Source organism: Geospiza fortis, unplaced genomic scaffold (assembly GCF_000277835.1).
Source record: "Geospiza fortis unplaced genomic scaffold, GeoFor_1.0 scaffold98, whole genome shotgun sequence".
NCBI classification, from domain to species: domain Eukaryota; kingdom Metazoa; phylum Chordata; class Aves; order Passeriformes; family Thraupidae; genus Geospiza; species Geospiza fortis.
The window spans coordinates 9825620-9839743 of NW_005054306.1; the positions used below are offsets into that span (position 1 = coordinate 9825620).

The window sequence follows — 14124 nt, forward strand, 5'->3', positions numbered from 1 at the left end:
ACCTAGGACTGCCTCAGGCTGAAAAGGGCTGGGAGAAGTGGTCCCAGCTGGTGAGCCCGGCTTACCCTGGGTGGAATGCAGGAATGTGGCAAGGTGAGTACAGCTCAGAGCCCATGTGGAGGAGCACTGCTGCCCTGCCAAGGGGCTGGGCCATCAGTATGGCCTCCTGAACTGGCACCATCAGCAGAGCCTCTCAGTAGAGCGATCCTTGCCCTGGACTGAGCAATGGCAAGGATCAGCAGCCCCAATTCTTGGAAAGGGAGTATTCACATATTCTGCAGAAAAGCAACTACATAATCCTCTTGAGCACATTTTGAAATATTTCTTAACAACTGAGGCAAACTTGTACATAAAAAACCATTCTGCCGCCTATCCCTTTCATGCTAAATTTGTGGAATTCTTTTTATTAATTTTTTTTCTATTTTGCAATGTGGTAATTCCATAATAGTATTGACTCTTAGATTAAGCCTTTGATAAAGCAGTTTATAATATCCAATGATCTTGTTCATGTTTCTTTTTCGTTTCTTTTTCATTGGTAATTAATTGGTAAAATGTTCCGGAGAGCCACAAGTTACAGTAGAATTTTACCACAACAATTTCTGCAAGTCTCCCCTAAGATTTCTTACAGCAAATATATCCATCAGAGACAGTTTGTATTCATGTGAATGCAATTTCTACACTGATAACTATGTATTACCTCTAAGAAAATCCAGGTCTTGAAATTCTTAGTATTTTAAAAGTGTTCTAGAAGGTAGGGTTTGAAAAAATTATTTCAAAATATTTCTAGCACTAATTGAAGAACCAAATGACAAAATCACATCGATTTGGTTTCTATATTTTTTTCCTATGTCAACTTTAATATAAATTTAACAGCTGATTAGAACTGGTCAAAAAATAACGTAATTTCAAAGCCATTATTTCAGGTTTTTATTTGTTGAACAGCATTGATTTCTACTGCTAGTAGCTCTTGAAGTAGATCCTGGTAGATTAATATTGGAATTGAAGCAGAAAGGTTAAAAAAGGTTCAAAGCAGTGCTATTTTAAGGTTGACTGTTGTGTAACCAGCTCAAGTTAGGTCTTGAAATACAGAGATATAACAAGAATTCTGTTATAAAGAATGTGTTTTGAGTTCTATTTAAATGAGAACTATCATTTTCCTGTTACTTACATTTAATTAGTAATTTCTAATTTGAAAGACTTTATAGTCTGGTCTACAAACAAAAGAGTACTGAAAAAATGTGGAAATAATAGGTGGAAAAATATCAGTCCATCTGTGAATGTATGTATGTATATTCATGTGTCTGCAGCTGGTTGGATATGTACTGTGTTGCAGTACACTGAGTATTCAGATATTTGAAGTTACTTCCTGCCGATAAATGTTTCACAGCAAAGATGTGATCAAAAGATATACAGGAATTGATAGATGAGTGAAGCCAAACCAATTAAATTTCTACTGCTATGTCAAAAGATAAAATAAATATGTCCTGTTAAAATTTCTGCCTTACCTTACTTTCTTTATACATTAAGTACACTTTTGTTAAAAAGCTCAACAGTTGTAACATACTGATGCACAAGAAACCTAAATCCCCACCAAACTGCCTCCCAAAACAAAACAAAGAAACAAACAAAAAACAAAACAAAACCAAAACAACAAACAACAACAACCAAAAAATTCCCAACCAAGACAATAAGAAAATATTTTTAATGAAAAGAAGAAAATTTCTTTGCTCCTCTTTTGGAAGAAGAATGGCAGAAATCTATTTTTTTTAAAGAAAACTTATTTTTAAAAGTAGCTTCTTAGTTCCAGAGTACTTTAATCGGGGGTTCCAGACTATTTGTAACTCCCTATTGTAACTGACTGAACAGTCCTAAAGTGCTAGAATGTAAACTAAGTTCTTCTACATTTTGGCCATTCACCCTTCTAGCATCATATTGAGAGACATTATTATTATCATTTGTAAGAATAGAGTGACTACACTGAGAAAATGTTACGTATCTTCCTTAGGAAATCTGTATGAGTGGGCTGGTGTATCTCCAGAGTTGTTCGTGGTGTCTTGGAATGGAAGTTTGTCATTTAGTGTTGTGGGTTATATCTTCAGTGGTGTAGTTGGACACTGATTTAGAAGGTGAATGACAAATGAATGTGATGCAATACCAAAAACCACTTTTCTCAATCTTTTGCACTAAAACCTAAAGAGCTATGAATCCAAGAATCAGGAAATTAACAAATTAACAGGAAATTAACAAATGAATTATTCAAACTTAAGCACTAATGGACCATCAGGAAGTGTAGGATATAAACAGTAGTTCTCAGAATATGTCTCCTCAGTAGTCCATCAATGATATTTTACCCTCGTGATCTTTAAATTACTTTGGTATTTTTGTTTATGTGGGGAAAAAGAAGGAGTATATATCTGCATAGAACAGTGTTGCTGTCTTATTCTTTATGTCACCAGTACAAGATTTTCAATGGACTCTGTGACACTGGGAATTTTGCCTCTGAAAAGTTTGGCTTTCCAAACAGCAAGGGTAGAGTGATCTGTGTCAGACACTGGGAAATGAACCAAGCCCTGAACGTGCCTTTCCTCTTAAGTTGAGTGTAATGGAATCTAGATGCTGCTCAGAGGAGGAGATCTGCATTGCACACATCTAAATGTGGGCAGATGGATAGTACTCTGACAGTAATGTGCTCTGTAGAAATTCAAATTATTTTATGCAAAAGGAGTTGGAGCCATGTCTTCAGAACAAAAAGCAAAGCTCTGCTTTTTTATGTTCCCAGCATAATTCTGGAACAAAGAAGAGGGAACAAAACAGAAGCAGCCAAAAGAAAAAAGAAGCCCAGTGAGTCCCACTCAAGCTAGAACCCCTTGGCTATGAGTAGATTGAGGGGTGACTGCACATCATATCAATATACTGAGCTCTGGGCTGTGCCTTTATCCATTTATGATCTGACCAGAACATGCCTCAACTTTTCTCCTGTCTTTTATGCTTATGAATCCTTCTCATGTACATTAAGGGGAAAATAGGGTTAGTAAATAACATATAATCAGAGCTTATAACTGAGTTCAAGGAGCTTGAAAGTTTGTACATAGCCATGGAGCGCATGGAAGCCTTTGGAAAGAAATTTTAAGTAGCATTTGCTCAGTATATGCAAGCACTGATTGCTCAAGAGGAAAAACCGTTCCAACAGCAATTTTCTGTTTGGTAGTGACCAGTTCTGATACACATGAGAGTTCACCACCTTTCAGTCAGTCTTGGCAGAGGACACTAATTATTAAAGTATAATGACAAGGAAATAAAATATCAGGCAGATTTATTTATCTGAGGGAACAAAGGAACATAGAAAAAAGTACATAAATGTGTGACTAAGGAATGATAGAAGAGTCAAGGAATCGCAATGCCAATGGGTTAAAAAATTCCCTGATAAACACAAGAAGAAAACTAGACTGTCATTGCAATTTGAGACAGAAAACTACAGCAACTCAAAATGGATGCTACAGAATCAATTCATATTTGCTTAGAAGTAGATGCTCACAAGGATGGACAGTGCACTGATACTACAGCCATGATTAAAAATAAATGAAAAAAAAACCTAGCAAGAAATATCTAAGTCTTAATGATAGGAAGAATTCAGCCAAACAAAACTAGTGGAAGCTGCATGCTGTGACAATCAACAAGCAATGAAAAAATCCAGAGAATTATGTCATTCTGCAAGAGCTTCCCAGTACTTTCAGGAATGTCAATGAACATTTATTGAAGCTGAACTGGTTGCACAAAGTCCTCTGCTGCCAAGAATATTATTTGTTGTCAAGACTACTGGTTTTGCCCCTGAGCTCTCTTCAAGTGGGGCCTGTAGATAACTGCTGGGCAGGGAAGACTTTCATCTGAATTATTAAAAGCAGAACACAGTCGCTCTTTGGTCCTCATGCACTCAATCACTGAATCTCTGCTGGGTGAGAATTTGACTTCAGATTCCTCTTTGGAGTCAGGCCATGGTTTCTGAACCTGCTCTACACTGGAAGCTTCCTGCTGATGTGTGACCCCCGCTGGGTTCTAGAACTGGACTCTCCACCTTGTTGTGCTGCCCATAGCCTCATCAGCGCTCCAGGAAAAGCCCCAGGCAATGGGAATAGGAAGGAAACAGCAGAATGCACAAAGCAGATGAAACCAGAGATGGTGCCTACTAAGAGGCCACGGGAGGTCCCACTATAGACTGCTGTCCTTTCTGCTTCAGATGGACTTCCCACAGGGGAATTAAGGGGATTCTATCAGTTCCAGCCATATGGAAACAAGGGGCAGAGATACTACACGGATGCCAAGTATTCAAAATTTCACTTCTTGTCATATTTGATGGGGAAGAGATAGGTTTGAAAATTGTATTTCTAAGTGATATATCTTCATAGACTGGGGAAATTAGGGGAAAATAACTTTAGAAACAAATATAACTATATTGTGGACAGTTATTACCGCATTACTGGAAAGAGATGCTCTTCCCAGACATGCTGGGCTCTAGGTAATCTTTGAACAACTCAAGTACTGTTGTCTAGATAGCATAAATAATCACATATTTAATGACTGTGGAAATGTAGTAATTATGATTTTAGAAATTCCTTCCTGAATGCAGCAGGATCTTGGGGAATATTTTCAGATTTGGAAGAATCTGCAACTAAAATTGTGTAGATTTCTAAAAATAAAATATTTTTATTTTTAAAATATAGCAAATCACTAATGACAAGAACAATTCGATTGCTTTGAATTTTCACAATGTAGGTCTCAGCCCTTGTATCCCCAGACAAATATGTTTGTGAGCCACATATCAGCAAAGAATTTGGAAACAAGAGAAATGCCATGTAAAGTTCTGTGGAAAAAAAATTTAAAATGCTTATAGCTATCAGAGTTCATGGCTATGCTTTAAAGGTATGGGACATATTTCTCCTTCAGGCAAAGAGTGACAGGAGTATTAGATGTGAGTTCTGCTGACCATGTTTATATCAAAGACAGTTCTGGCCTGAACCTTTGCTTCTTGTGCCCTTGTCACCATTTTTCCATTTGGCTTAGGTAGTAAGTGAAGTGATTTAATTTCTTTGACCTCCAGTTTCCCTGTTAGTAAATTGGGGATAATATGACTTAGCCAAATTTGACAGAAGTGTGAAGAGAAATGTATAGGTTCTCAGTGGTGGTACAGATATTTTAATATCTCAGTTTTCCATTCCCCAAGAAAAAAATACATCCTATATTCATTTGTGATGGTTCACAGTGAATGTAACTGCGCAGTGTCAAGAAATCATGAAATACCTGATTCTTCTGAAAATTCTTTGCAGAGGGTTATAAATTCATGTTTACTATTCAAGTCTTCAGTCTTAACCTAGTTATACCTCTTTCCAGTGTGGATATCCATAAAAATAATAAGCTTCATTGTCACTGCTGTGCCCCTTCTTAGTATCTCCTGCTTGGTCAAGTGTGTATTCATCAAAGTTCTTGTCTTGCTGTTGTGTGATTGCTGTAGCATTGTAGTGGCTTCTGTCAAATAATGCAGCTGTCTTGAACTCCCACATATAAGAAAAAAATGCAGCTATAGCCCTTTGAAGAACTCTTATAACATGTGCTTCTAATTAGATACATATAATAGAGAGTGTCAGGGGGATTTGTTCACTGTCACAGACCTTCAGTGCTGAATTTCTTCAACAATTTTCTGAAGCACACAGAAAACAAGAGGCATTTATGACTGCATGTGATGCAGAGATAAGAGATGAGCTACATCTGAAGCCTCTGAAATAAGAAGCAATGGGAAACAGAAACATCCTTTTATTTCAAGACAACTAAACTCAGTGTTTATCCATCGAATTCAGGTAACAAGCACTTAATACAACCTTTCAAAAGGAAGAAGTTTAAAACATACTTTTAAAAGACACTTTTCGCCTTATCTGGAGTCCAATAATGAGACTTTCTTGTTAAATGAGTTTCTCTAAATGGCAGACAAATGTGTCCAGTTTTTGGTGATAAATTAGCAGTAAAAAAGAAAAGTTTTGTTTCTTCATATAATAAGATTCTCTGCTGGCACAAGCAGTTCCAAAGTTCCTTGGAGGGTTCTGTTGAATGTCCTGTGCACGTTGAGGTTTTAATCACTGTTGCTTACATCCAATGGTAGATGTTGTGCTATGAACAGCTGACCTAATGAAACCTGGTTTCCAGTGTCTCTCTCCCATGTTTTTCCCCCTTCTTGTTGACTGATAAATGATGATTTTGAAAGTCCTTCTCTGTATAAGGACTTAATAGTTTCTATTCCCATTTGTATGCCCATTTTCCTGAAACCTTTGTGGAAAAAGTATCTTCCAATCTTCTTGTATTCTTTTGTCCAATTTGCTTAAAATTGTTCTGGAGCACAAAAATTTTTCAAGGGAACAGAAATTGTGCATTTTGTATCTTTAAGAAACCAACCTAAGTGCAGTGTTTAGAATTTTCACTATAAGGAATCCAGTTATCTTCACATGTCAGAAGGAGTGTTTTTATGATCTACATAAGAATATATAACATTACAGTACTAAAATAATTGGCAAAACCCACCAAGTTAAAATGCTGCACAGTTGGTTAATAAAACCAAATTAGGGGTTTTGAATCTAAATTGATGTTTTCTTCTCTTTTTTGTAATTATAAATCTCCATGTTACATGTGAAGAGGAGTGTACTGTGAGAAATTTACAGGAAAATGAAATGCTTAATATGTTTAACATCTCAAAGTTTTGTTTAAAAAAAAATGAGTTTGTTAAGACTCTCCAGTTGAATGAGGTTCCTATTTTCCAAAGTTTTATTAGCAGCCTGCATTCCAAGTGTAGATGTGGATTAGCTGGGTCATCTCTGGAGATATTCTGACCTCAACTAGATAAATCCCTGCAAAACGTGATCCATGCTGGTGATACTTTGAGAAGAGATTGGACCAGGTGATCTCCAGAGAGTTCTCCTGACCTAAATAAATCTGTCATCTGTGACCAGAAAGAGCTGGCCTATAAAGTATATTTAATCTGTATGCTTTAAATTACCTGAAATTACCTCTGTATAAAGCAATTCAAGCATTTATAGATGTGTTAGCTTCCATTAAATCAAAACTATTTTTATCATAACTTTTTAAATCTGACCATGGTCCAACTAATAGCTAGGCTGGCTGGAAATTATTTTGTTACCTATAAAAGAAAGAAATTTAAACAGGTCTAAATTTTGGTTGTATTGGATATAGTCTCACTTTAAATTCTGGGAAATGGCAGAATTGTTTTATTTTCACAGTAGCTAGTAGATTAGGTTGAAAATGGCATGTTGAATAATAGACAGTGTGATGCAGAACATCACTTGCAAGAGCAATGCAAGAAGAATCCTGCATATGTTGCTACTGAAAGAAGATAAAGAGATTGTCATTCATGACAAACAATAGTTTATCTTTTTTATTTTATTTTATTTTTTATGGAATGGATAGTATACAGTCCAAAATATGGTCTTCTTATTCAAAATGTGAACACTTGGAGGTGTGCAGAAAATAGTCCTTCCTGATTTGGAAAAGGAACTACCAACATGTAATCAGTATGGTTTGTAGAAAAGGCTACAAAACATGAAGAGTACGTCTGTAGATACTTGTGAGGAGAGGGGTGGTGATATAAAATGAGAAAGCAGCTCTCAGCTATAACAAGTAGAGAATGGTGTCCTATCGCTGTCATATTTCACAGGTATGCAAGGCCTTGTGGAAAGAAATAAACAAACATGCAGAATTGAATTGTGGACCTAGAGGATGGCTACAACAGCCAGCAGAAAAACATTTGAAGATCCTGATGTTTATTAGGTGATTGAATAATTTGTCAAGGGAAATTCTTAAATACAATCATCAGATAAGATTAGCAACTGCAGGTCAGCCTTTATTGTACAGGATCCTCCAGCATTACAGCAGGGGAATTTACTTTTCAGTCCTAGCACATAAGGTCTTATGAATACAAAACAGAAGCAGAATAGTGGACAGAAGGAGAGAAAAAGTGTATTCCATTACTCTCATCAGATACATGAATAAGACGTTTGGCAACTACCAATGAACAGATATTGCTTAAATATATGAATGCTCTTCTATACATTCTGAGACCAAAAAAAATTAAAACCCCAAAGAAAGGGGCAATTTAAAATGCAGTCTGCTTCCTGAAGGTGTTGAATAATTATGAATCTTGCTTTGGAAGGTCACAAAATTCCCCCATATTTTGTAGAAATACTGCAAAAAATAGTGAGATAGATAGATAGATAGATAGATAGATTTTCTTTAGGTTATGTATGCTTGGTTTCTTGAGACTAAATCTGAAGTGTTGAAAAAATCCAGGGCTAGTTCAATTAGGCTGTTATTTAGTAAGTTGTAGTTGAATGATCAGGTCTGCACTTCTAATATAATTAATACAATTATATAATAACTACTATTAATAACTAATATAATTGATATTACACGCCTCTCTATTGTAGCATTACCCATTTGAACAAAGAAAGAGATACAGATTAGTCTCAAATTAAAATGTCAACTGTTTGCTGAGATGCAGGTTTTCTGCTGGGACTGACTACTCACTAGGTCACTAGACACTGTGTTAGGGAAAAGGAAGAATTTATTTGTAATTCTCTCGTATGTGTAATATTTTTATTCATAGGCACCATACTTATAATCTGGTTTTGTCTCAGACTGAGCTAATGAACTAAGTTTACCTCAGCTGAGAGTGGAATTGTTAATTCTGTGTTTCTCTCTTCCTCCCTACAGTATGCTGTCTGGCTGGTCCTTTGGGTTACATGGAACGTGTTTGTTATCTGCTTCTATTTGGAGGCTGGAGACCTTTCAAAGGTAGTTAGATACATTTAAGCCATCAACTCTGTTAACATGCCCCAGACTGTGCTCTGTTTTACTCATTCTTTTAGTGTTACCTAAATGAATGTCGTAGTATGATGTAAATTTGAAATATTCTGGGCCTGTTAGAAGCTTTTAAACAAGACAGTAATGAATGTACACACTCTGATGCTCACAGCAATAATTGTATATATTTTTTAAAAGAAAATTACCTCTTTTTGTCCCCATCAGTAGCCCTGCAATGCAAATTCCACCCATGTGAGAGACATTAATTAATGGTTTCATTAATAAAAAACATTGCCATCTCAGGAGCAAACAAATTTTTATTGTACCTTTTAGCTTGCTGTTACTTAGTTGGATTCCTTTCAGGGGTCTTATACATAGCATAATAATTGTAAAACAAGGGGTTTTTCATTAAATTAAAGATGTAAATTGAGGTGCCAGAACAGATTGCCATTTGGCTTCATCAGTTTTTTTAAAGTTTATGCTTCTGGTATGAATTTTTCCTTGAACACTTATACATAGTAAAAATCTATAGCAAAAATAAATTTTCCTAAGAATGACATATTTATAGAGTTTATTGACAGTGTGATAATGCATAAAGTGGCAGTTGCTAATGGCCTCATACCAACACTCCTACTTTCCAAGGTGTTCCCAAAAAGCTGGCAATTTTGGGGATAAAAGATTAGCAACAATTTTTTTAGGGTAATATACTTCAATTGAGTCTAGTTATTGCTGAATTGTGCTCACACTGCTGTGAACTGACCATCAAGGAGAATCCCTCATGTCGAACACATCACATTGTCTTCTTGACTCAGATTTTAATTTTTTTACCTGATTATAGGGAGTTTAGCCCAAGTGTAAGTTACAGATGTAATCCTCTGATCCTTTGTGAGTTACTGATACCTTTTTATGCCGAAGGTTAAACACAATTATAGGAAAAATAAATGAGGCAGAGATACATCCTTGCATGTTGTTTCTTTCAAATCACCCCCAAAGTACAAAAACTACTAGAGATAAGGTATTTCATCCCCATGTGTTCTGTTTCTTCAAAGATGCTGACTTCAAAAGGATCAAAATTTCATTTCCTGAGGGTGTAAAGTAATTTTCTGCAGGTAAAATGTTAGCCTTTCCTGGTTTTATACTTTCAGACGGGCCAAATCTCATTAAAAGCTTGGCAAAAACATAGCAAATAAAAGGACTTGCATATATTATCTTTTATTTGGTCAAAATTCTTTCTTTGTTGTCAGGAGAACTAAGATATATAACAAACCTGGCACCTGTTGTACAATCATACTCTACTCAATCCACCCTCTTTCCACCTGCTTGTTTCAGCCACCTGCATTCCTAAACTTGTAAATGTTGGGATGCTTATCCTGCCTCAGGAAGTGAATGGGGGTGGGAAAAATGGAGGAAGGAGAAGTAGCTGTTTGAGCACTGGGTATAAAAACTGGGTAAGGACACAAGTAAGGGCTACGTGGAAATAAAATAGACCACAAATAGTACCTAAACCTTGAAATTATTTTTTTTTTCTGAAGTCATCATCTAGAATGTTTCCCAAACATTCTAGATGATGACTTCCCAAACCCAGTCATAGGGTTCAGGTCTATATTTGAATGCAGTTTAATCTTTTATTTGGTCTCTAGAGGTATTATTTGCTCCAGTGATATGATCTGCCTTGAAATACCCAGTAGAGTATATTCTTTCCACTTCAATTGGCTTCCAGAGCACCAGAATTGGTAAAGAGAGGGAGAAAAGGAAAAGTTCAGAGAAAAATGGATTTTAAAAAATGGTAGAGATCAACTAATTATCTACAAAAGATCTAATTCACATGAGGGGCATCATTCTCCTCTCCTTTTCAACTCAAATGCAATGTCAAGACTTCCCCACATGGGAAATATTCTAGAAGATCTAGTGCTTGGAAATATCTAATCTAATAATACATCTAATGCAAAGATACCCCACTATTCAGGTTGGTACAACATACCCCCCCATTCTAGATGCTTCAGAGGCTCTGGCTGTTTTACAGATGTAGGCATCTTACAGATCGTTTCAAGTGTAATGTTTCTCAGGCCTACTCATAAATCTTGCACTGAATCTTCTTTATTATTTATATTTTCATCTGGGAATAACTGCAATGTTAGATCTGTGGTGATAAACCTGGGTATTTTCTTTGTTTGAAATGGTATGTAGAATCTTGAGAAAAGCTCTGGGTCTGAACTAGTGCTAAATAGAGAATAAAAAACAACCTTTAAGCAAGTACCATAGGGACGCCTCTGAGACTGTAAACCATGAGAGAGGATCCTGTGCAGCATGGCTTTAAGAATTAATAGTTTAAAATTACAGCCTAATAATAGTTCAGACTGGTATAGTTTATTTCTATATGTATTATTTATAGCTTGCTACAAAATAAAATAAAGAGAAGGCAGGGTTTTTTCCCAAAGTTTTAAGAAAGCTTTTATTCTATGTGTACAACAATTTTTCCATCATCACCTGCTGAGAAAATGGAGAGGACATATTTCAATTGTTAATATACTTATTTTACTTGTGGGGGTGGAGGTCATGACATTTTTACAGTTTCTCCTTATTATACTGAAACAGGTCTGTAAAGACTGAGAAATTTTCAGAACAATGAGATAAGCATCTCTAAAGAGACTGAGGAGATTCAAGGACTATTTGTGAATGTCCATGTAAATCTGTTTGCATTATACACCTTTACAATCATAGATATCTTGTGGAAAATGGTGTCACACCAAGTATTTTCTGTCCTTGAGGCACAGTTATCTTTGCTGAAACTCTATCACAGCAAGATAGAATATTTTTGGCTTTGTAAGTATGGTTTGTAACAAAGAGGAAGTACAATCACTTGTTCTTAACCTTGATTTTTATGTAGATCTGTGAATAAATGCCTAGAAAACCCACTTCACAGGCTTCCTTTTCAGTATTATTCTTCAAAAATATTTAATTAGTTTGTGTGTTGTTTTGCTTACTTGTGACTGCCATACTGTCTATAAGTAGGACTTTAAGGTGTCAGGACTGGTAATATTTATTTTGGCCTGTGGCTAACCAAATGTAGCGCATGAAAAGCATAACCTCATCTTGAATGAGGCACATCTGAAGTACACTAGTGAAACAAAACAACAAAAAAAAAACATAATAGAAAGCATTTCTGAGAAAATGTAATATTCCTGTGATTTTTTTAAACCCAGGAAAGTAGACAAGGAGATAAATTCAGCTATCTCAGAACAGCAGAAAATACTCATGTGATTAAGAACAGCACTCTTGATTCAGGGCATTTGAAAGCTTCCCCTAATGATGTCTAATGATACCACAAGCAGAAAATAAGCAGAATAAGAACTATCATACTCCCATTTTTAGTTTTGAAATGAATAAACAGTTTTTGCTGGAAGTAAACCTTTCCTGAGGTTGCACTGGTCCCATCGCAAGCTTGGGAGGGGAGACTCTATTGCTGTCAGCTGCTGGAACTCAAGGCAGAGGCTGGGCTTGGGGTGCTGGACAAGGGGCACCTGCTGGGCCTCAGCAGCCCTTGCTGTACAGGGTCCCATCCTTGAGTCAGGACTTGTGGTTCTCTTTGCATTCAACTCTATTTGTGTGACCAGATCCAAGAATTCTCCTTTCACCGTCGCCTGGCTGAGCTCCATAATCACTTTACCATAGTCTCCACGGTGGTATGTGAATACAACCAAAAGTACACATCTGAAAAGCTCCTTTTAACTGTCAAAATTGACTTAGTTTTTTTTTTTTTGGCATAATTATGTTTACTATATTAAATCATTAGGTTGTACTTATATATTTTTACACAAAAATTAGGTGTTTGAAAGTCAAACAGTCTGATATCAAGAAATGCCAGAATTAAGATTGCTTGACTAAGCATGATTTAGCTCTTTTCTACATTCATTTTTACATATCTTTTAATGATGAAGTCACAACTGTGTATTTTTCTTTAATCTCTCTACCACATAGCCTGTTTCAGAGATGAAGTTTTGGCAGTTGAGTGAGGCTGCCATACTTCATCTTACTCCATATACTGCGGCTGTCAGAAGAAGCTTAATAACAATATAAATGTAAATCCTGCAGTTCAGTTCTGATCTGAAAACATGTAGAATAAGAATATAAAAGGTTAGGTACAGAACTCTGGCACCTAAGATCTCTAAGCACAGAAGTGATATTGTGTACATAGATACATAGATCACTGGGTGTAGTCAAACTGTGATTCCTCATTATTCATTATATAGGTTCAAGCAACTGTTCTTAATAAAAAAATAAAAAAAAAGGAGTTTCTATTTGCATTCAAATCATGTTACTTCCTTTCCTATATTGCCCTGTACTGCAACAGTGGGAACATGAAACAATGAGTTTAAAATATGCACTTATTTAAAATTGAAATTGTTAAATATAATGCAAAGAACTGAATTTTCTGTAGTTATTAAAATGTAAACATAAAGGAAAATGTAATCAGGGTGTTTTCTGATAGAAGTTTTAAGGGAAATTAAATGTTTCTGAACACTTTCTCTCCTACCCACCACAAATAACTGGAAATATAAGATAACTTAGACTTACAAAATCACAGACTTATTCATGCTGGAAGAGCCCTCTCAAGGTCACTTAATCCGGTCTCCCACTCAGAGCAGCACCAACTTGAAAGTTCTATCGTGTTGCCCAGAGTTTTAGCCAGTCGAGTTTTAGAAGTCTTCAAGGATGGAAGTTTCACAACTTCTCTATTTCTTAACCATTGTCATTGTAAAAAGCTTTCTCCTGATATGCAGCTGAAATTTCCATGGCTGCAATTTGTGGCATTGTCTCTTGTTTTTTCACTGTGTGCCTCTGAGAAGAGTCATGCTCCAACTTTTCTCACATTCTCTTTAGGTTTTTACGTGAAGGAGTTTCTATTTGTTCTTTTTGTAGTTGACTTCCTATTTTCTAACCACAGATAGTTTGTTGAACTTCACAAGAAAAATGCTAGTTACCTTGTAATAAATAATCAGTTTATTTTTCACACTTTTGCCTTACTATGGGAGAAAAATGAAGGGTCTTCACACAAATGGAAAGCTATATAGTATCTTATGTATATAGGTTATCCATGTTTGGAAAAAGTAGTAACACATTAGAAAAGAATTAGAGTCCTTTAGTTCAAAGACAATTCAACTTATGCTAATATTTAAGTTTCCTTATATTGTATTTAACAAACTACTGACAATCTTGTGTATAAACCCTGCAGTCTAGTAAAATGATGCAAATATTTTCTCTTCCCTA

At 35.8% G+C, this 14124-nt stretch overlaps 1 protein-coding gene across 1 annotated transcript in view; it reads left to right on the forward strand.

Annotated features, from left to right (window-relative positions):
* NKAIN2 (sodium/potassium transporting ATPase interacting 2) overlaps positions 1 to 14124 on the forward strand; it is a 284013-nt gene that overhangs the window by 32576 nt on the left and 237313 nt on the right. Inside the window, exon 3 of the mRNA XM_005418461.2 lies at positions 8767 to 8847. Coding sequence (XP_005418518.2) covers positions 8767 to 8847 — 81 coding nt within the window. The remainder of the gene's footprint in view (positions 1 to 8766; positions 8848 to 14124) is intronic.